Source organism: Lepidochelys olivacea (genome assembly GCF_965140295.1).
Source record: "Lepidochelys olivacea isolate rLepOli2 genome assembly, chromosome: 1".
Classification (NCBI taxonomy): domain Eukaryota; kingdom Metazoa; phylum Chordata; order Testudines; family Cheloniidae; genus Lepidochelys; species Lepidochelys olivacea.
In genome coordinates this window covers 109,854,827-109,877,113 of record NC_140411.1, presented here as the reverse complement: position 1 = coordinate 109,877,113, position 22,287 = coordinate 109,854,827, and the positions used below count along the sequence as shown (strand labels likewise).

At 41.3% G+C, this 22,287-nt stretch overlaps 1 protein-coding gene across 2 annotated transcripts in view; it reads left to right on the top strand.

Moving 5' to 3' along the window:
- Nucleotides 1-22,287, top strand: part of COL4A1 (collagen type IV alpha 1 chain) — a 209,249-nt gene that overhangs the window by 68,684 nt on the left and 118,278 nt on the right. Inside the window, exons 1-2 of one of the 2 annotated variants that reach the window (XM_084610507.1) lie at nucleotides 12,192-12,209; nucleotides 12,617-12,667. Coding sequence is in view for 1 of the 2 variants with exons in the window: in XM_084610506.1 (XP_084466632.1) it covers nucleotides 12,617-12,667 (51 nt within the window). In the remaining variant the exon portion in view is untranslated. Of the gene's footprint in view, nucleotides 1-12,191; nucleotides 12,210-12,616; nucleotides 12,668-22,287 lie in introns of those variants that run through there. The other variant, XM_084610506.1, reaches the window with a different exon arrangement.

Below are 22,287 nucleotides of genomic sequence, written 5' to 3'. Positions count from 1 at the left end.
ATTCTTGAGAACAGAGTGAAGATTTCTGTGATTCTACTGACAATGGCAATGGAAGCTGTCCCACAAGCTGTCCCAACTTGCAGTTGTGATCCAGAGAAATAATCTGAAGAGGGAAAGTGTTGTTAATTCTCCTTTTCCATTCAGGCCTTAATTTCTCTTCTGAGATTGCCAGCTATTGTCAATCACAATAGTTGTGTGGGTGAGTTTTATTTTCTCTTTAAAGTTACATGAACCCTGGACCTATGAAGAATTGAACTGAGACAACCATGAGCTTTGAACAGCAGTCATGCGACAGCAACTTTCAGTTATTGCTGACTAGAGCAGAATTTAAAACAGTGACCTACAGGTAAAAACTGTATTACCCATAACCAGTCCCCGGGTCAAAGCAGTTCCCCAGACAGCAGTAATTAACATCCGCCTACAGTTAGCGGGGAAAACAGGCAAGGAGATGAATGAATATGAATTGCCAAGTTATTTTATGGAGTAGAGGAGCAAGTACAGGAGAGTGTCAATATGTTTTGAAAATAAAAAACAAAAAGTTCCATTCCCTCACAGTTATTTATTGCCCCTATAGACTTCTCAAATCTATGATTTTAAGAAGAGAGAACAGTGCTCAAACTTTTTTTTTTTTAAATCTACCTTCAGCCTTTCTTCAATTGGCAGTACTGTGAAGTGAAGGTAGGGCATAAATCCTCATTCCTCAACCATTCTGAGCATTGAAGTTGAAATTTACCTGTGCTGCAAAAAGCCCAAATAAATGGGTTTTGTATAGGGCACTAAGTAGGGTTGAAAGGGGGATGGAATTCCCACTCTCAGTATCTGAGTAGGTCACAGCCACTGCTCTTTCACCCCTTCACCTGGAATAACAGCCACTGTTGTTCCTCAACCTCGCACAGACTATCCGGTACAATATGAGTCGTTGAGGAGCACATGGTCCCCTTCCAAGCCTCCCTTTTCCTTGACAGGCAAGAAGTGCAGAGCCACTCCCCCATCCCATGCATACACAGCTAGTCTGTCACTGCTGTATTTGTGTGTGTAAAATGGCCTTCTAAAAACCCTTCTGTTCCATGGGTCAACTCCACCCAGAAGGAGAAGCATCTGATACGAGTTTCACAATTCAATTCTAACCGGCAAGTGCAATTATAAATAAAAAACCTTAATCTTCAGAGTTCACTTGGGGCTAGCCTAGATTAGGATAAAAGGTGTAATTTTTAAAAGTGTTAGGAAACACATTTTAACAATCATGTTTGAAAGCCCTGATGTAGGAAGGGCAAGTCATTCGTTTTAGAGCAGTGGTTTTCAAACTTTTTTTCTGGGGACCCAGTTGAAGAAAATTGTTGATGCCCGCGACCCAACAGAGCTGGGGATGAGGGGTTTGGGGTGTGGGAGGGGCAGGGCTGGGGCAGAGGATTGGAGTGTGGGAGGGGGGCAAGGCTAAGGGCTGGGGGTCCAGGCTCTGGGATGGGGCCGGGGATAGGGCTTGGGGTGTAGGAAGGGGTTCCAGGTTGGGCGGGGGCTCAGGGCTGGGGCAGGGGATTGAGATGTGGACTTACCTCTGGCAGCTCTCAGTCAGCGGCGCAGCAGGGGTGCAGAGGCAGGTTTCCCTCCTGTCCTGGCACCATGGACCATGCTGCGCCCTGGAAGCAGCCAGCAGCAGGTCTGGCTCCTATGCGGAGAAGTACGACTCTTGCCCACAGGCATGGCCCCCCAGGTCCCATTGTCCGGTTTCCGCTGTTGGCCCCTTCCGGGGCGCAGCACGGTGTTGGAAAAGATAGTCACTAGCCTGCCTTAGCTTGGCAGCACTGCCAATGGGACTTTTAACGTCCCAGTTGATAGTGCTGACCAGAGCAAGGCGACCCAGTGCCTGACATGCCGTGACCCAGTACTGGGTCATGACCCACGGTTTGAAAAACACTGTTCTAGAGTTCATCTCAACCAGCTAACATGATAAAATAAAACTTGCCCTGTCTACATTAGTACTTTAAAATGTGTTTAAAACTTGTTAAATAACATGTTTTAAAAATACACCTTTTTATCCTAGTCTAGACGAGTTGGAGACTGTAAAGTGTCGTCCACCTTGATCATCTCCAATAGCTGATTTTCTGTCTCTCTAAATTAAAGATTCCTTTTTGCTTATGCACTGTGTTGGGATATAGAAATGATGTTTCTCTGCTTGCATGTTCATCTGAAAAATGATGACTATCCTGTGCCAGTATGGTTAACTGTTTCCAAAATCTAAAATAAATACAAATAATCCTAGAAATATTGAACTTTGTATTTTTCCATAACATCAAGATGTCATTCCTTTTTGAGCTGCTCTTTATGGTTAAAACTCTGAAGTACAAGGTTTAACAACTTCATAAAAAGATAATGGGAAATCAGATCAGTTAAGAAAAAACTCAAACATTACAGGATTTAATTTGAGTATCCCAGTAATCTCCTCCAACGTTATTTTGCCATCATATTTGGTGTATGAGAGAACAGTTCAGTTAATTTCAATAGAGTTATATCTACAAGGTAAAGACTGGACTAGTAATACTGCCAGGAAGCTATTTTGACATTTTTAAATAGAGCAGGGAATGTGAAAGGAATTTAGAAGATAAGTATGCTTCATTGGCAGCACCTCCATATTTCCCTATTTGGTGGGCTGTGAAACACAGACAACTATGGACCTGAGTCTGTTGTCACTTAGATGGGAGTTATACCTTTGTAAGTGTGGGTAGAATTGAATGCTGTGTTATATTAAAATAAGTCTGATCCTGATCCCCCACAGGATGGACTCATACACACAAAAAGCCTGGAAATGCAAACATAAAACTGCCCTTTCTCTAACAAATAATCCTTGGTACACCAGAGATCTCACAACTGTGCATGATTTCAAGCTACAGTGTCTGCTGTAAATAGCCTTGACTCTAAATCTTGCCTTTGCCAGTTTAAAGAGATACTGTCAGAATAAAATTCACATAACATAATCCCTAATCAGTGTTAGTGATAGCTAGAGCAGTGCGAAACTAGGAGGCTCCAGTTCACAGGAGTTCATGAAATTCTTTGCTTTAGTCTGAGAATTTGTGATGCCATAGTTTTCTTCTGAGTTTAAGTTTCTGATAAACCATCAAACCTAATGCCAAGTTTTCCCCAGTTTCAAGAGTGAAAAAAAAAGAAGGAAGGACTCATCAAGTTGTAAGTAGTTCTCACCCCAAACCATGATTCAATCCCTAAGTCTAATGTCTATGGGAAACTACCAATTGATAATGGGTAGTTGGTAAGCTGAGATTTTCTGATTACTGTTAGAATTATTACACCTGTGAATAGTGCACACAGCTCATATGCAAAAATATGCTATCTTTACTGTTATCCGACTGTCACACACTTGCCTGCATGCCTATTTACTTCACGCACTTATATCTCGTATTTAAATTGGAGTAGGAAGTGTGGATGGGATTTTCATTGACTTCAATGAGAACAGAGTTAAACCAATGCTAAATACTTTTAAAAATTCTACCATGTCTTTGTACAGCACCCAGTACAATGGCATCCTGACCAGGTTGAGGTTTCCAGGAACTATTGTAATACAAATAGTGAGGGTTGAGATAATTGCTCAAAGCTCTGCCTAGATTCACTGAAAGGTTTGTGAATCTTAGCAGGCCAAAATTTCAAGTGTGTAATGAAACAAGGGCAAGTTTCACCTGTTTTTAGGCTTTGTTATGAAAGTTTGGCTTAGTCTTCCAACACCACCTGACTACACAAGCAAAAACAATTGAAAAGTGGAATTAACTTTTCTCCATTTCTGCTCTTTATTTACACAGATTTACGATAAATAGTAATGCTATCAGTAAACTAGAACAAATATGATTTGAATGACATGCAACCAACAAGTTGTGCACATAGCTAATCTATATAACTACATGTTCCTACCGCTGCTAACCTCATCCCAGTTCCTTTTTGTGTTTTGTATTAAATTAGATTGCAAGCTGTTTGGGGCAGGGACTGTCTTTCAATATATGTTTGTACAGCACCTAGCACAATGTGGCCCTGAACCAACTAGCCAGCAAGCAGGCTGGCTGATGTGGATACACAACCTCTACTGGAAGAAACAGTCTATAAATACCACCTGTAATGATTACTCTTGAAATTGTTTACTTATGTAGTATAGGTGATTATCTAGGTACTGATTCTGTCTTTTTATTTACCTGTGGAAATTTGTATAAATTGTGCATTTTAGGGACTGGCAATAGTCTCTACGTTAAAGTGTTAATCTGACCAGTATACTGTTCTCAAAAAATGCCCACGAGCAGATCCCCAAACCAAATTGTGTTTGCTATGGCTGATTTCCGCCCCCCCCCCCACCCCCAAAGTGCCAGGAAAGTGGCTTTACATGGGAAGATTAAGCAAAGTGTACAAGTTCTTTGTAGTTGAGGATCTGAAACAGATGTACTGGGAGCTAGTTTATGGAGCACAATTTTTTGGAGACATTTGCTGCAGCAGCTTTTTTGAGCCTTCTCAGCTGCGTCTATGATAGGGAATGGTGTTGCTAAGTTTTTGCACATCTTTCAGTAAAATGAGGTCAAGGAGGTCATGTGGAATTATCATACTTTAAGGGCCTTGTGTTAATTGCCTAATATATGGATTGCATTCATCTATGCAATATACTTCATCTGTACATAGCATTTTCATCTGTGAAATAAAATGGCGGATAACATTTTTAATAAATTCTCAGTATAAATTGGTAGATTACTTAGATGATTTGCAAATATGATTCATTGCAGAACAGTCACAGACTGCAACACAATGGAAATACTTATCCAAAAATGATGCAATATATATTGTTATAGTAAACTTCTGATTCTGGGCTTATAAGTGTTTTGTGACTAGTGTGTAACAGTCAGGAATAAGATGAAACAAGTAGTATCAAATATTGTACAACATTTCTAGATGTGCTAAACTGGGTAGAAGCTGCACTTTTGTATGAAGACTGATGAATCTTCATATAATTTATGATGGCCTGTGTTGTGTTTGGCAAAGCTAGAGGGCCAGATTGTGTGGCTGGCTATTACAAGGAAAAACAGCAAAGACTATCAAGGAGACTTCCTTCCCGCTTCTAACCCCCAACTTGGGCTTCCTTCACAAGCACCATTTACAGTTAGTCCTGGCATCGCAAAGCATTGGCTGCACCGCACTGCACATCACTTCGAGGAGGAGGGATAGGAGTTGGGATGGAACTTTGTCCCCTCACATGCCTCTCAGTATTGTCCATCCCAAACATTCAAAAACCAAGACGCACACCTCCCACTCCTCTGTCCCCATGGCGGGTCATGAGTTTGGCTTAAAGATCTCCTGTGGAGTGAAGTTGCCCACATGAGATGTGACCATTTCACGTTCAAAATTCAGCCTTAAAAACATACACAGAAATGGAGGCTTCCCAATTCACTGCTTTCAGGGTCTTCCACTTACCATCTCCTGTCCCTTTGAGAGTGAAGAGCTGCTGTTTCCTTACTCCACAGGAGAGGCAGCTTTCCACTCACATTCTCCAGCTACACCTCCCCACAGTCTCTTGTCTCCCACCTGTTCCCAGTAAGTCACTTGCCCTCCACATTCCCCCCTCCCCCATTTCCCCTTAGCCTCTAGCTATGTCTGCACTTACAGCAGCATGTATTGTACATACACTGCATGCCCCCTAGCATGGTTATAAATAGCAGCGTAGACGGTGAGGCACCGCTTAGGCAAGTAAAGACACACCTGAACTTTGTGGCTATGTACCCCACCCAGTGCTCTACATGCCCAAGCAATGCCTCCTGCATCTATAGTCCCGCTGCCTCCCTGCTGCCAGACCCTTCCCCTGCTACAAGGAAAGGCTCCAGCACCAGGGAAAGGCTCTGGCAGGGGAGAGGCAGCAAGGAGCTGTCAGAGCCTTTCCCCTGTGCCTCCCCCTGCCTGAGCCTTGCACTGCCATGTGTAGCTACATGCAGCAGTGTGGCTGCAGCCTGCTTTTCACTGCAGATGATAGCTACTTGTACCCTACATGCCATTGCCAGCATAGGCAAGGCATGTAGGCAATGGCAGATTGCCCACAGGGCCCGTGCCCAGGGGCCATGGCCAACTGGGGGGCTCTGGCCCCCGTGCTCTGACACTGCTCCCCAGCAGCTGCACTGGGCAGGCAGGGCAGGAGAATCACTCCCACCCCCACCCGCAGTGGCCTCTGACCCGTCACTGGCAGAAGCCGTAGGGCAGCAGGGGAAGCCCCCAGCACTCCCCGACCCAGACAGAAGCCCCGGGGTGGCAGGGGAAGTTCCCAGCGCTCCCCACCCATCCCTGGAAGAAGCCCCAGGGCAGCAGGGGAAGCCGCCAGTGCTCTCAACCCATCCTTTGCAGAAGCCCCGGGGCTCAACCCCACTCTCCTGTAGAAGCACCAGGCAGGTGGAGCAGGAGAAGCCCCAGTGCCCCAACCCTGGTCCCCCACAGAAGTTCGGGGGGTCACGGGGGAAACCCCAACACCTGGACCCCTGCTGCAGCCCTGGGACTGGAGGAGCTCTCACTCTCTGCTGTGGCCTTGGGGCCATGGTGCAGGGACAGAGCTCTCCAGTCTTGGGGCTGCAGTGCAGGGGGCAGAAAGGAGCAAAAGGGGTTGTGGAATGGGGGGGGACCCTGGGTTGAACAGAGGTGGGCTCTGAGAAAGGGGCAAGAAAAGGGGTGGGGATTTGAGGCAGGCCACAGGCAGAAGGGGCGGAATGGGGGTGGGGCTGTAGTCGGAATGAGTGGGGCGGGGTCCCCCATTTGCTTTGGCCCAGGGCCCCAGGAAACCTTAATCCGCCTCTGCGTGTAGGGTACATTCTACCTCTCTGCCACATCCTATTCCTTTCCTTCTGTACCATTCAGTCTCCTTCTGCTTGCCACATTCCCCTTTAGCCCCCTCAGTCTACATCCTGCTCACTATATTTTCAGGCTCCTCAGGAGTTTCCTGTTCAGTTTCCTAGCATATTACCCTCCCTCCTGCCCCAGCAGTCCCATCCCTGCACCTCCCCATACCCCATCCCCAACCTGTCCCTTCCATTTTCCCTGAGACTAGCCTGGCTTCAATGCCACTGACATGGTAGGTGGTGGCCATCTTTGCCAGGGTTCCTCAGGTTAAGGTTGATAGTGCTTTTGGATAAGAAGAAAACTTTTTCAGAATTCTCAGTCTTGCAAAGTGCCTGGGTCCACTCACCGCTAGGGCACCTCCTTCTGGCTGCTTTGGGGATTAGCTCCTTCCATGTCCAACACCGTCTTCTGGTGCTTGTTCGCACGCTCTGCCACCTCTCTCTCTCTGGGTTGGCCCCCCAGCCAGGTCACTATAGTCCTCCCTTAGCAGAATCCTATCAGACGACTGTCCCAGGCAGCTCCATTGCCCAGTCTGTGCCACTTCTCCAGTGTCAGATAGGGGAACCCCCCAGGCCCACCCTCTACTCAGGGTTCCAGTCCAGGGACCCTCTGTCTCACAACTGCAGTCTGTTTTCTTCCAGACCCTATTGCTCTTTCCCTGGATTTCTTCCTACATCTTCTAGCTCCCCCAGATTTACCAGCTTAAATTGCCTCCTCCCAGGGAGCAACTGCAGACTACTTAACGTCATAGCCCTAAACACATCTGCCAGGGAATGACTGCAGACTACTTCCCCTACAGCCCCTTTTAGCTTCCAGCTTTCTGGTGTTATTCCACTCCTGTGTGATCCTTCTCAGCGAGTTACCTCATCAATCAGTCTCTCAAGCCCTGTCTCTCCCTCACGTGCAGCCTATCGGGTTAATTAATCTAACTGAACTTGCTCTACCTTGTGTGGGGGTGAAGACCCCCCTCACAGTCCCAAATATCATAACACCTGCTACCAGCACAGCTGGCTAGCAGGCTGCATAAGCCTACACAGTCCAGTTCACTCTGGTCTGCTCAGGGGGGAACTGTGCCTCCCTGAATTACAGTACCTCACTGAATTTCTGGTGAAGTGCTATACTTTGGCCCAGAATACAGCATACTGCAGGCAACAGAACATTTTATTGTAGACCTATATCAGCAGTTCTGAAACTGTTGGTAGGGACCCCAAAGTGGGTTGCTATCCCCTTTTAATGGGGTTGCCAGGGCTGGCGTTAGACTTGCTGGGGCCTATGGCTGAAGCCAAAGCCCAAGCCCCACTGCCCAGGGCTGAAGCCGAAGCCTGAGCCCCACCACTCAGTGCTGAAGCTCTGGGTGGCAGGGTCAGGATACAGGCACCCCACCTGGAGCTGAAACCCTTGGGCTTCGGCTTTGGTCCCTCACCCGGTGTGGTGGGGCTCAGGGTTTGGATCCCCTGCCCAGGGCAGTGGGACTCAGGTGGACTCAGGCTTTGGTCCCCCATCCTGGGGTCACTTAGTAATTTTTGTTATCAGGAGGAGGTCGCAGTGAAATGAAGTTTGAGAACCCTGTCCTATATATATGGGCAAAGGTCTGAATTAAATGCAAACCTTGTTTGCTAAGAGCATATAGAAGGCTCCCCCGACCTTACCCCAGGGTAGGGCCAAACACAGAACTGTGCAAATCAAAGGACCAAAACTAGCAAAAACTTTGCTTTCCTCACAGAATGAAGAGATCTACTGACATAATTGAACTATATTAGAGTGTATATTTCAGAAAGATAAAATTTGCCTCTGGAAGTTTTTTATAGGCTGATCTGCTAATGCTTTCTATAAATGGTAATTGTGCTTTCTATAAATCCTTAAGAAACTTTTAATGAGAAATACTTATTGTTCACAATTCTCCAGTTCTCCTAACTATATTTCTGTGTTAAATATTTTAGATTTTTTAAAATATTTAAAAATCAGTTAAATTACAGTTTGACAGGAAAGATTAAAGGTGGTTTATTTGCAGGAACACAAAAAAAAGTATCTCAAACCATAAATCTATTCTTTTAGCCATTCTGATTTTAAAAACAACCCCGCATTTTTTTTAAAAAAGAATAATTATTTTCTAAACCTGGGCATGTAAAATATTAGCAACATTTAAAGATTAACCTAAAAACAGGTGTTTATTATGAATAATACGTACTTTAACTTTAATTACATTCCCAGGTGCTTTTAAAACATGCTTTTGAGTCTAAGAGATGTGTTGATCTTACTGATAACATTCTAAATGATGCTGGATAAGGAAGTATGACCTGTAGCCATGCATCCTCCACAGTGATCTCAGCAGTTCTGAGAAACTAAACGGGGTCAAGTAAGGTCAGTACTTAAAATGGAAGAGCTAGTGGCTGGCAGGGGCGGGAAGGTGGAGAGAGGGAAGAGAGATCAGGTGCTTCGGCCAGTAATGTTGGTTCTTCAGGAGACGCTTTTCTTTACTCTCATTGAACTCAGTGTTGATTTTCATCTCTTGTCTTCATTTCTAAAATAATATAGTAGTGGAATCCTGAAATATCATTAGATCATTATTAAAATAAACACTTTGGTTTTTGCTTGAATATGGCGGGGGAGGGAAGGGAGGAGAGGGGAAGAAGGTTATCAGAGAAAAGAACAAACTCAGTGGGTTAAAAAAACACCAAAAAACTTCAGCGTTACAAAAACTGGCAGGTAAATTGAAATTACCACTAAGTGTTCCATGTGAGTAAGTGAATCTTAATCTGTTTAATTTTTAAATGGACATATTTACCCAGGGAAAATATTGCTCTACTATTTAACTTTGATGAGGAGCAATGTTTGTTTGGCCCCACTGACGTATTACATGCTTTAGTTTTAGTTCCCCATCAATGCTGAGAACTTGGAAGAGAGTGGAATCAGGGTAGGTTTGACGTGGGGGAATTGGGCAGTATTCTGGGAACTCAGGCAGGAGATGTGGCCTCCGTAACTGCCACAGAGAACAGCTCCATGTTTCTTTAGCTTAGGATCAGGGTGGGTTAGTGTATCTGCAATAACATACATTCAGTGATCACTCCTCCCATGCACCAAAGACATAGCAACTTCGGGGCTGTTACAGCCACAGAACCATTCCTCTATTGCTTCACAACCAGCAAGGGCAAAGGGGAAAAGACTCATTGGTATGCTCTGCCTGCATTCAGTTGCTTTGGTGACACCATACAGCCATAATCCTTTAACTAGCAGCCAGAGTGCATCAGCATATCTGGTTTACCCCTTCCCTTAGACACCACCATGCTAGTTTGACCTTGCTTTGTGAAGAGGATTTAGCCCTTAATGATTATGTCCTAGAAATTGTATGCATTTAGTTACCACTGACTCAGATAAAAACATCTCCCAAACCATATTCCCCAGCTCATGGCTCATGTAAACAAATGAAAGATTTAGTAGATGGATGCCCTGATCGTCGGACCCCTGGGCGCTTGGGACCCCTGCAACGAGCTTGTGCTGCGGACCTGTGGGATCGGTCGACGCTATGCACGGCTCATGCGGCGCCTCATGGTCTCAGACACCATCCGATGGTCCAGGGACATCTACATCGAACACATCACCGGCCACCGACAGTACCAGGAGGTGTGAGCCGGTACAACTTCGTGCATCAACTATGGGAAAGGGACTGAGAAACTTTTTCCATTGGACCATATGAACTGGAACCATAAACTCACTGAACATTAAATCCCACCAAATGAGGGTAAATCCATCCTCATCATCGTATCCACTCATTATACTCCACACCTGAACATAGCCATTATATGAACAACATACCCCCATATCTCAATGTGTGTACTTTGACCCGTTAAACTTTTACCCCCAATCGGGGAGATTGCAGATTATGTATTCCTTACGCCACTCATTCCTAAACCGAATTTCGCACCCCTTGATAATCTGTACCTTATTCCCTGATAACCAGAAACTTCTATGCTTAAACTCTGTACCATTTTCTTTTTATTTCAACATCATCTTAATAAAATTATTGAAACTATCTATATGAAATTCTTCTCCTCAAGCATCTGTGATCTGAAAGCACATCCTTATCTCCCTCTGCTGGGGATAGGGAGATGACACTTTTCCATGGCGTACCTTAAAAGGTTTGCAAAAAGAAAAGGAGTACTGGTGGCACCTTAGAGACTAACCAATTTATTTGAGCATTATGACTTTTACTTCTTGCGAATACAGACTAACACGGCTGTTACTCTGAAACCTTAAAAGGTTTGTTTCATGTAATGTCCTGACAAGCAAAGTCAATAATGCTGCTTGGCTTCCTTTCCTCAGTTGAGATATAATGAGAAAGAATTCACACCTGCCAGCTCTCCAGGATTTCCCCTCTCAGGAACCTGTAAGCCTTAGCTAGAATCTGTCAGAATACACTTTGAAGCCTGGAGCTTCTGTGGGAGCATTAGTTGGCTGCTTCTCAGCATTCACTGAACTTTTGGTAAAGATGGCAGTGGTTTGTCAAGTGTAGAAAACCCAGCACGATTATTCTGTCCTAAAGAGTTTTCATATCAAGCCCTGAAGGGATTGTATAGCCTGTCAAAGTGTTACATTTCTTTGACTTGAAGTTTACCTTTAAAATATTTTAAGGTTGATACATATATTTACTAATGTTTTGCTTTATATCAATGCCATCACCGCAATCAACATGCTATTAATAAATTGAAACTACTTCATATTTTAGAGATTGAGTTAAATGATGGAGAGGCTATAAAAAAACAAGGGACGATGAAAACAGCATAAAAGTAATAAATGTAAGAAACAGGCTTGGAATCTGTGGAGTTAGTCACTGCTCTGCCAATAAACATTGGCAGTTGTTTCCATTTCCAATATGTGAAATTAAGAACAGCTTACTGTCTTGGAGGCTATTGTTCAGATTTAACTTCATAAAATATATAAACAAGTTCATCTGGAGGTAACAATTTACTATGGTGATGAGAACAATGTTTTAGTTTCCTGTTAAAAATATTGTCTTACCATTATCAGAAGACTGCTAATGACACTGTTATATTTTTCAGGGAACTAATATTAGTAAGTCTAATGAACAATAGTTTACTGTACAGGCACAAAAATGCTCTGCCTTTCTAAAAGCATTAAACATTCTGTAAATGTGACATTTTCCCTATTAGTAGTAGAAAATTAACCATAAAAAACTTAGTTACACAATCCCTTCATCCTCAAACTAGGGAGACACATTTATAGAGAATGCCAGCCATTTATTAACAGGATCATAGATTACAGATCAGGCTCTAAAACTAGACTGTGCTTTTTCCTTGAAACTATTGAACTTTTGAATGCTCTGAACACGGACAGTGGTAAGTCCGAGAGTCCCTATGTAGTTCTAAAATGAGACCTTCATTTTACCAGATGCGCAGTGAGCATACATCTTGTTAAAAGTCAGCCACTTTTAAATGGCATGTCAAGAAATAAAGATTCAAAGCTAACAAATAGTTTTTTGGTAAAAGCTGAAACAATTGGTTTTTACTAAAGCACACTTTTATCTACTATCTTAAGCAAAATAACATGGAGAAAATGAAGGGAAATGTACGCACTAACCTAATATTGCTGCATCACTGGAGTTAATTGCTTAGTGTTTTGTGTTGTGTTTTGGGCAGCTGTATTTTTAATATGTATGGCACCCACACCTCTCGGTTAACTATTTGTTATGTATTGCAATTGTCACCAAATGCAAGACTTTAATTCCTTTTTCTTTAATTTACAGGCTTGTTCTGGCTGTGGAAAATGTGACTGCAGTGGAGTAAAAGGGCAAAAAGTGAGTATCTCAGCTGTATCTGTCTAATTTTCTCACTTATATTGGCAACAGCAAAGAAATCATTAGAAGATAAATGAGATGCAGTTAGAAATGGGTCCACAGCCGACTGCTTAGTGTGTAGGTCTACACTATGCAGCCCTTCTTAGGCCCAAACTGTGGTAGTGTGAGGTCCGTATGGCACAGAGTTTGGATCTGTTAAGAGAAATTGTGAAAATTAAACTTTTTAAAAATGGGGGTTACTAAATATTAAATTTTAAATATATTAGCACGAGATTTTTAGCACAGCTGACACTCAAATACATACTTCTACAAGTATGACCTATTGTTAGGGAACCAGATTCTTATAAAAACATGTAGGAATTTTATATAGGCCAGGGGTTTGCAAGCTTTGGCACATGGCCATCAGGGTAATCCGATGGCGGGCCGCGAGACATTTTGTTTACGTTGACCGTCCTCAGGCATGCTCCCACACAGCTCCCAGTAGCCACGGTTCACTGTTCCCGGCCAATGGGAGCTGTGGGAGCTGGCAGCCAGCATGGGGGCCCCCGGAGCTGCAGGCAGCAGGGGTATCCTACAGCCCCTGCTCAACTGCCCCACTTCAGGCGGTGTGGGGACCCACAGATCCCCATTTTGTCACATATATTTTTAGTAAAAGTCACGGACAGTTCACGGCCTCTGTGAATTTTTCTTTTTTGTCCGTGACTTTTACTAAAAATATCTGAGACAAAATCTTAGCCTTGCGCAGCTTGGTCAGAAGGGAGTCCCATTGCATCAGGGGAAATGTAGTCCAGCCAGGACGCCCAGCCCATAGAAGAGAATGGGGGCAAGATGCGGGGCCTGAACTACAACTCTCAGGAAGTGGTGTGCACAACAGAGAAATACACTTTAATGTTGAACTGACTTGAAGTAAAGTACTTTGGTTCAGTTCAACAGACTTAAATATTTCAATTTGGATCAATCCAATCCCGAATGAAATATTTCTTTGATTTTTCCCCACAGAAAAAATAATTGACAGAAAATTCCTGGCCAGCTCAACAAAATGTTTTTTTCTGTTTTAGTAAAAAGATGCATATTTAATATTAATGACAGTTTACACAATCATGGTAAATCCTTTTCCATTGCAATCCCTTTGATGCAGCTTTTAAAGTTCCATTTTCTCAGGCTGACAATGTGTCCTTCAATGTAATTTGTGTTAAAATCTACATCTCTTGAATAAAACTAGAGTAATCCACGATCTTTGTAAGAGAAGTCTGGGTGGATTGAAGTACACTCCCAAGGTGTGGATCTGCAATGCAGCCCCTTTCATGGCTTCTATTCCTGCCTATGAATTCGCTGGCTTTGTAAATATTATTGATGTGTAAAATACAACCCCTCTAGCTCTTCTTCTCATTCATTTTCTGCTGTACAGTTTTTAATGTACAGTGTACTGGTTTGTTGCAAACACCTTGCATACATTCCTGAGTATAGTATAGGGGTTTAATCAGCATGAATTTGGGATAGACATGTTAATCAGGAATGAATGGTGCAGCCCAAATGTGTGCTCCTAAAGCTTTTTATCACAGCATACCAGTCTTGTATTCTGTGCTATTAAACATCTGTTATAGAGGAACTTTAGGGATGTTTTAGAGAGCTAAAATGTTTGTTGAGAACTTTCTTTGTTATTTCTTTCTCTGGAAAATCAAACTGCCTTAACTGAAGGCTAAAGGCAGGTGAAGCAGTTGATGATGCATGATAATTTCATTCATAACAGAACATGGATCAAGTTGTAGGGTAAATAGTTTCAGAAGCTTCTAGGAGATACTCTTCTAACCTTTTCAACCAACAAGTAGCATCAATTAAGTCAGCCGTCCATTTAATAAAGAAGACAAAGTAGCATGATTAGGTTCACGCTAGAATTCCTGAAAACCTCAGGATTCTGAACTCTGACCTTATTCACTATTTACCATTCTGTCCAAGATATTTCTTGTTTCTCAGTTGCAACAGTAAATAAATTATTATGGACAGAAGTTTTAAACCCATAACTCTACTTTTCAAACCCATTAGTTTGCAGATCTTAATTTCCAGCTTGCTCTCTGTTCTGGGTAAGGAATAAAATATAGTGTTCAGCTTTTTATGAAGTATTTCTGAGATGCTGAAATTGTCATTTATTTCAAACTCAGATCGAGATTCTTCCTGCTAGAGGTATGAGACAGTTTCTCTGCTGCTGTATTTATTTACCTAGGCTCAGAGTTTTAAAAAGTGTTCTTCTATAAATGTAGGCTCATGTCTTGAAGTCCAAGACAACAACCTCAAGCTCTTTAATAACTGACAACCACCTCAAACTCTTTAACGACTTAGATCAAAATGGGAAGTGGAAGAGATACCGGTATCAATACTCAGCAACAGAAGCTCTAATAAACTACAGAACCCCTGCAAACTTTTCCAAAAAGTCTGTGCATGTGCATGACACTCTCTATAATGCTGTTTTATATACATGATAATATTATCCCAAAGTGTTCTGTCTTAAATGTGTACTCTGTTAAATATATGTGGTTTTGGTTTGAGTGGGGAGTCTGATTTCATTGTTGGCCTTAGAGACATCCAAAAGGGGGAATGAGCAACTATACCTAAAAGATCATTGAAAAAGGAAAAGGACTGTGAAATAGTACAAAAAGTACACCAAAACCTGCTCATTTTGTTGTTACTAGTACCAAGCATTAGAATATAACTTTAGGGTTTGAGTGGATACCTGACTTTTGCAAAACCGGTTCAGACCAGCTATAATTTTTAATTACATTTCTTTAAACTTCTGACCTATCTATTTAGGGCCAAATCTTCAATCCAGCCACAAGTCTGAATAGCTGGACTAGGTTCTGGGAAGCTGTGCAGGGGAAAGAAGAGAGGCATCCACCTCTACAGGCTGCATAGTTCATCTAGATAGGCTACTCAACCCAATAAAAAGAAAAGGAGTACTTGTGGCACCTTAGAGACTAACCAATTTATTTGAGCATAAGCTTTTGAAGTGAGCTGTAGCTCACGAAAGCTTATGCTCAAATAAATTGGTTAGTCTCTAAGGTGCCACAAGTACTCCTTTTCTTTTTGCGAATACAGAGTAACACGGCTGTTACTCTGAAACTTGTCAACCCAATAAGTGAAGCAATTTTCTTCTTCAACTCTAATATAGCCGCACTGTGAGAAGGTGATTGGAGGATTGATGTATATCCTCTGGGCCCATCTCTGCCTCTCCTCTACCCACGCTCTACATACTGTCAGATAGGGACTCCTACTGAGCTGGGCTCCATATGTGCAGAACTGTGCAAACTTTAAAGAGCCTCTTCAAATCTACCCCCTTCTAACACAATGGAACCATACCAGTTGTGCTGCATGGGAGCTTCAGCAGCTGTGGAAGTGGGTGCTGGGTTTGCCCTTTAATGCCTTAATTCAGAGCATCTGGAGATACATTTTTCACCATAGTGTGGGAAGAATTTTCAGGCTCCTTTTATTTTTGTAATTAACACTCAGTTTACCATATAATTGCATTAGTGATCTCAACATACAAATTCAGGGGAATTTTTTTTGCTATAGAAACCTGTGCAATACCTTATTAAAAATTACTAGAGGACACTTTCAACATGAGAAGGCTGTATTATAATGACATTTTTATCTCTCATTTGAGAAAGTTTTTATCACATTGGGTCACTGGGATAGCCATATTTAGAATATGTTCTTATTGGACCACCTCCAATGTAAATTGCATCCCTCTGCTAAAATCCTTTAAGTTGACTCATACTTTATTATGGGCATATAATTGACAAAGCCTTAGTTTTATTTTATTTTTTTTCCCAGATTTTAGAAAATGAATTTCACTGCAACAGATGGCTCTTAGCATATAAAGCCTTTGTTATTAAATTGAGCAGTCATATAATACTAGACAGTTGGCTTTAAGTTAAATAAAGACAAATATCAAATGTTTACAAGACATTAGGTGTAATAATTTTAGAGCAACTTTATTGTTTTATTCAAAATAAAATAGCTTACTACTTTCCATTAGGTTGGCTTTTAACATCTTCAGATGTTTTCTCTCTATGTATTTTGGCGTTGTATACAATAACTTATTGTTCTTTCTAACCTCACAATAGTGTGGGACCTCCATCTATTTAAACTGATTAGAATTTTGAATGCTTGCCTAACTGTTACTTGGTTACTCAGAAATATTGAGAAGCTATATATTCGTTTTCATGCTTAACTGGATTTTAAGGGCCCTTTGAGACATTTGGAGAGACAAGAAATAGCCAGGCATTACTACTGGTTAAAAAGAGCATATTAGCATTTAATTACTATTTAGGGTAAAGTATTCATACAGATGAGTAAAATTGTTTAGATTCATGAAGTCTTCCAAGAATGTTCAGTCTATCAACTGAAAACGTTCAGGAACAATTAGTATCATATTGTAAATGTGGATTCTTGAGTTAACCTTGGTTGCTTCAAGTAACTCGGTTACTTTACTATTACCACCGTAAACTAAAAAGCTCGGTATTCTCATCCAATGCCTGCCAGTTATTATTGTATAAATTGTTATTCTTTAGAAAAATTGTTATTCCATGCCAGGGTTATTGTGTATTGAGTATCTTGCAATTTACACCTTAATGTAGAATGCTGAAATAAAATAAAAATAGCATAACTGCTGCATACTTGTGTTTTTGAGAAGTAAGCAAATCCCATAAATGATGCAAACCATTTTTATCAGCATGTTTTCATTCCTTATTTTTGAAAGTTTACATGTGCAGTAATTGGCACCATAAATACAGCTATGAAATGGGCTTAGCAGAGAGTGGGGGCCTGTCATGGCTTTTTTAATTATCAAGAGACAAAGCAGCAATATTTGCAAAATAAAAATATGAAAAAAAAATTACATTTCTACTCATGCATTTGTCGCTTATATTATTCAAGCAGAGTTATTCAAGGGGATTTGGCAATTTGTAAAAGATGTAATACTTGAGGCTCAACATCAAGGTATTCTGATTCACAGGAAAGATAAGAGCCACCACAGGAGGTCAATGTGGCTGCAGAAGGAGGTTTTTAGCTGTCTAAAAAGCTAAAGTGATACATACAGGAAATGGAAGGAGGGGCATGTCACCAAGGAAGTATACGTGGAAATAGTGCGAGCATGTGGGGACAAAGATCAGGAAAGCCAAGGCAAAGAATGAGTTACAGCTGGCAAGAAATGTTACAGACAACAGGAAGAGGTTCTTCAAATATGTCAGATAAAAAAATAAGATCAAGGATGGTGTGTGTGTCTACTGTTCAGTGGAGATAGTGAGCAGGTAACAGAAGATGATAAGAAGGCAGAGTTGCTCACAAAAAAAACAGGAGACCAGACAACTAGTGAAGTTACCATAGACAATACAGGGGAAGGGATGCCGATCAGGATAAGTAAAGAACGCATCAAAGATCTTCTAACCAATCTGAATGAATTCAAATCAGTGGGGCTGGATGCTATTCACCCGAGAGTACTAAAGGAGTTAGCTGAAGAAATCTCGGAGCCACTGGCAATAATATTTACAAACTCATGGATTACAGGAGAGGTCCCAGAAGACTGAAGAAAGGTTAATGTAGTAAAATTTACACTGTGTAAGCTAAAAGGGTTAAAAAAGGAAAAAGGTCAAACTGTGTTTCAAAATTATCAAAATAATTGACACAAAACAAAATATGGTTTTTTTGGTTCATGAATACTTAAGAGTTTCACTTTGTCCTGATTTGAGAGAGGGACAAATTTTGAACATGAAAGTATTTGTGGGATGGGGAAATCGTTTTCAGTCCAGCTTTAATCATTAGTGAAGTGGGAAGTGCGAGGATTGTGGCCTGATTATTAAAGGTGTTAAACATCTGTTTCTACAGACATCAGTGAGATCTGTGGTTGTTCAGTACTTTTGACAATCAGACCATATTAACTATTTGTTGAATGTTTATGGCATTTCCATTGTGGCTGCAATGTGTTTATATTTATTTATCCATTCTTTTGCTGTCACTTAGAGAAAGAATCTATTTTTTTATTCAAATCAAAGGTAAGAACATATATCCTATGCAACGAGCATGTGAACAAAGGTGACATTCTCAAAGAGCCAACATGACAAAAGGCTTTAAATGCTATTTGAAAGAACAGTCCACGTTGGAAGTTTTCAGCAATTTGCCCACTTGGTGGGACAAATGCATAAGTGGTACTTGAAGCTTTCACACCTTGCCTTTTTTCTGTTCAAGCTGGTTATTGTAACCATTTCTCCCGTTAGCCTTAAGCGAGATCAAATGCCTCTGAGAAAACTTTAACGTAATAATGTATATTCTTACACTTAGTATGGTGGTCTTGGCTATCTTTGGTTCCAAGTGATATCTAATTTAAATGAAATGCTGATATTCCTGTGGAAAGATCTTTATACACACAAACATCCAAGCATCCCCATGTAATGGAATATGCCTACAGAGTACTCAGTTTTCAGTGCCTAATTCCAATGCATTTCACATAGTAGTATTCCACTTGGCATTACATGGCCTTCTTAAACAGCTGCTGCCAGATACATATTTCCAAGACTTTGCTTGTACAGAAGTTTGCATAATGTTCTCAGACTTTTCATCATGGAGTATGACATGACACATAGCTGTGTGGAGTTTGATTTTACACTTGTGAAACAGTTTCTAATATAACTCCTCATTGCAATTTCTCACTAGGCTTATAGGACCTAGTTCTGATCTCATACCAGTGTAAATTACATATAATTCTACTGAGGTCAGTGGGATCTCACAAACAAAACCAATGTAAAATCAGAACAAGCCAATAAAATCTCCGCTGTTCTTAGCTTCTTCCTTATTCAGTAGGAAGAAGGGTCTCATTCTATGTTAGGGAACATCAATAACTTTAAAATGCAGAAAATGGGGATAGAACCAGGCTGACCTGTATCTATGCTTACTCTGTGGTGTCTGTATTAGAACCCTGCCAGTGAATATTTTTTAATACTGCTCCCGTCCCACCCCACAATACCCACTCCCGCTCCTACGCACTCCCGCATTATTTCTTGCATTGTTATCCCGTTCCCACCTGGAAAAACCTTTGATCCTGCAAGAGAGACAGATTCCCGCATGCTACTATAAAACCACAAAAAACTCCTCAAAACCCCAATTGGTTTATATGCATCTATATCTATATAACAGAATTCAGACACAATTTTTACCACTAAAAGAATAAAACAAGTCTTGCTTAAACCATATAAAAATACTTCAACTCCTCTTATAATAGACATCAAATCTTTCTATCCCTCATTTAAATTTAAATATTAAAACCTTTGTTTAAAAAAATTAGAGTTTTCCTGAAAATTAGCAAAAAGAAAAGGAGTACTTGTGGCACCTTAGAGACTAACCAATTTATTTGAGCATGAGCTTTCGTGAGCTACAGCTCACTTCATCGGATGCATACTGTGGAAACTGCAGAAGACATTATATACACAGAGACCATGAAACAATACCTCCTCCCACCCCACTCTCCTGCTGGTAATAGCTTATCTAAAGTGATCATCAAGTTGGGCCATTTTCCAGCACAACCAGGATTTGTGCTGGAAAATGGCCCAACTTGATGATCACTTTAGATAAGCTATTACCAGCAGGAGAGTGGGGTGGGAGGAGGTATTGTTTCATGGTCTCTGTGTATATAATGTCTTCTGCAGTTTCCACAGTATGCATCCGATGAAGTGAGCTGTAGCTCACGAAAGCTCATGCTCAAATAAATTGGTTAGTCTCTAAGGTGCCACAAGTACTCCTTTTCTTTTTGCGAATACAGACTAACACGGCTGTTACTCTGAAACCTGAAAATTAGTGCAGTCTTTTTTTTTTCCCCCTTTGGCACACCCAATCCCACCCACAAAGTACGTTTTACCCACTCCTGCTATTATGGCAGTGAGTCCTGTGGGACCTGTGGGATCCAGTCCCACTGCAGGGCTCTAATCTATATGTTTAATACATGTTTTTCCCATGTGCAGTTGCTTCTATATCTTGACATGTGTGGAAACCCTTCCAAACTGATTCTATTTTTATGTGCTCCTTATTTCCTTATTCTTCTACACTAATATTCTATTGCCATGTTGCAGACAATGTTGAGTGAATGTTAATTAGGAGGCTGTGGATGGAGGTAGGAGAGAAAATGTGTGGGGAACACCAAAGCCATATTATGTAGCTTATTCATTGGTCTCCTTTAAATTGTTCTCTCACCAGATTACGCTGTTTGCTGGTGATCTCATATAAGTGAGACCAAGTTAGCTATTATAACTGATGCTCAGATAAAATGCCAGATTCCCACACAGGGAGATTGATTAATTGCAGCAAAAACCTCTATCCTCTGTCTCTCATTACATTTTCTCCACAGTCCTGTGCACAAGAGATAATCTGGGTATAAATAACCATCATTAAAGAAACCGAAGTAATACTGTAATCTCCTTGAGTTTTATTTCTATTGCTTTTTGGCCACAGAATTGAGGAAAATAAAGAAAAGAAATAGAAAAGATGGTAATGGCACATTTGGTAGAACCAAGTCACAGTTCTTTTTTGCAAGTACAGTTGTTTTTGCTTGTCAGACGCATGCTTATTTTTCCACTTCATGATGTAGATTCCAGAAAGCATTTACTCCTTTCTCTTGCTCTATTTCTGCCTCATGTCTTTTTCCCCCTCAAAATCTTATACTTCTTGTGTAATCCTAGGTACTCCAGAGCACTCTTTCCTTAGAAGAAAAAAAATATCCCTCCTTTTCTTCCATTCTGAAGCTAGTTAAATAAAGTCAGTGGCAATAAAATTAAAATTTGGTATATCAGAGAGCGGTTCCCATCAAAAAATTACTACCGTGTATGATCCCAATAAAGTACTAAGTTGGTTAGTACTAACACATTCTGGCATTTCATGTATGTTTATAGCATCAGGACACCCCCAACAGCTGGATAGTTGAGCTTCATAGAAATTTCTCTTTTTCCTTTGTCTACTTGCATCTAACTCAAAGACTTTGTCAGAAGTTTTTCTGTTTTCCATTTTAATGGAAATAGTGTAAATGACAGATTTGCCATGGATTATCATACTGGAAGAGAATCAGCAAGGAAAAAGAAAGTCTTTACTTCATCACTCCTTCCTTAAAGCCATTTTTCAATGCATGAAGCAGTAATTTTTCATTATGGAGTTTTGGGTGAAATTCACCCCTATGCAGAGGAGGCCTATACATCATTTAAGGTCCATTTTAGCCATATATCTGGGGCTTCAAGTACATAGTCCTTGTTTGTGCCCTCTGTTTAGAGAAGGATTTCACAGTGTTGTGCATTAGTTTGCAGTAGAGTTCCATGTAGAACAGGCTAAAAGCCTTCCCTGGGGACTGCCCCTTGACATGGTGAGCTGCCTCTTGACACGGTGTGTTCTAATGGCCTGTGAGCTATGCCAGTGGGAGTTTTAACTCCTGATAGGGTCACCCATGTTAGACTGGTCAAAAGATAGGAACCAGATGAAAAGCAGTCTATTGGCCTTTCAGTTTACGGGTTGAGGATATGCCAACAACCAAGCTGCAACCTTTAAAAAAAAAAAAGATAGAAACGTAACTAGTAGACACTACTGCAAACAGCATG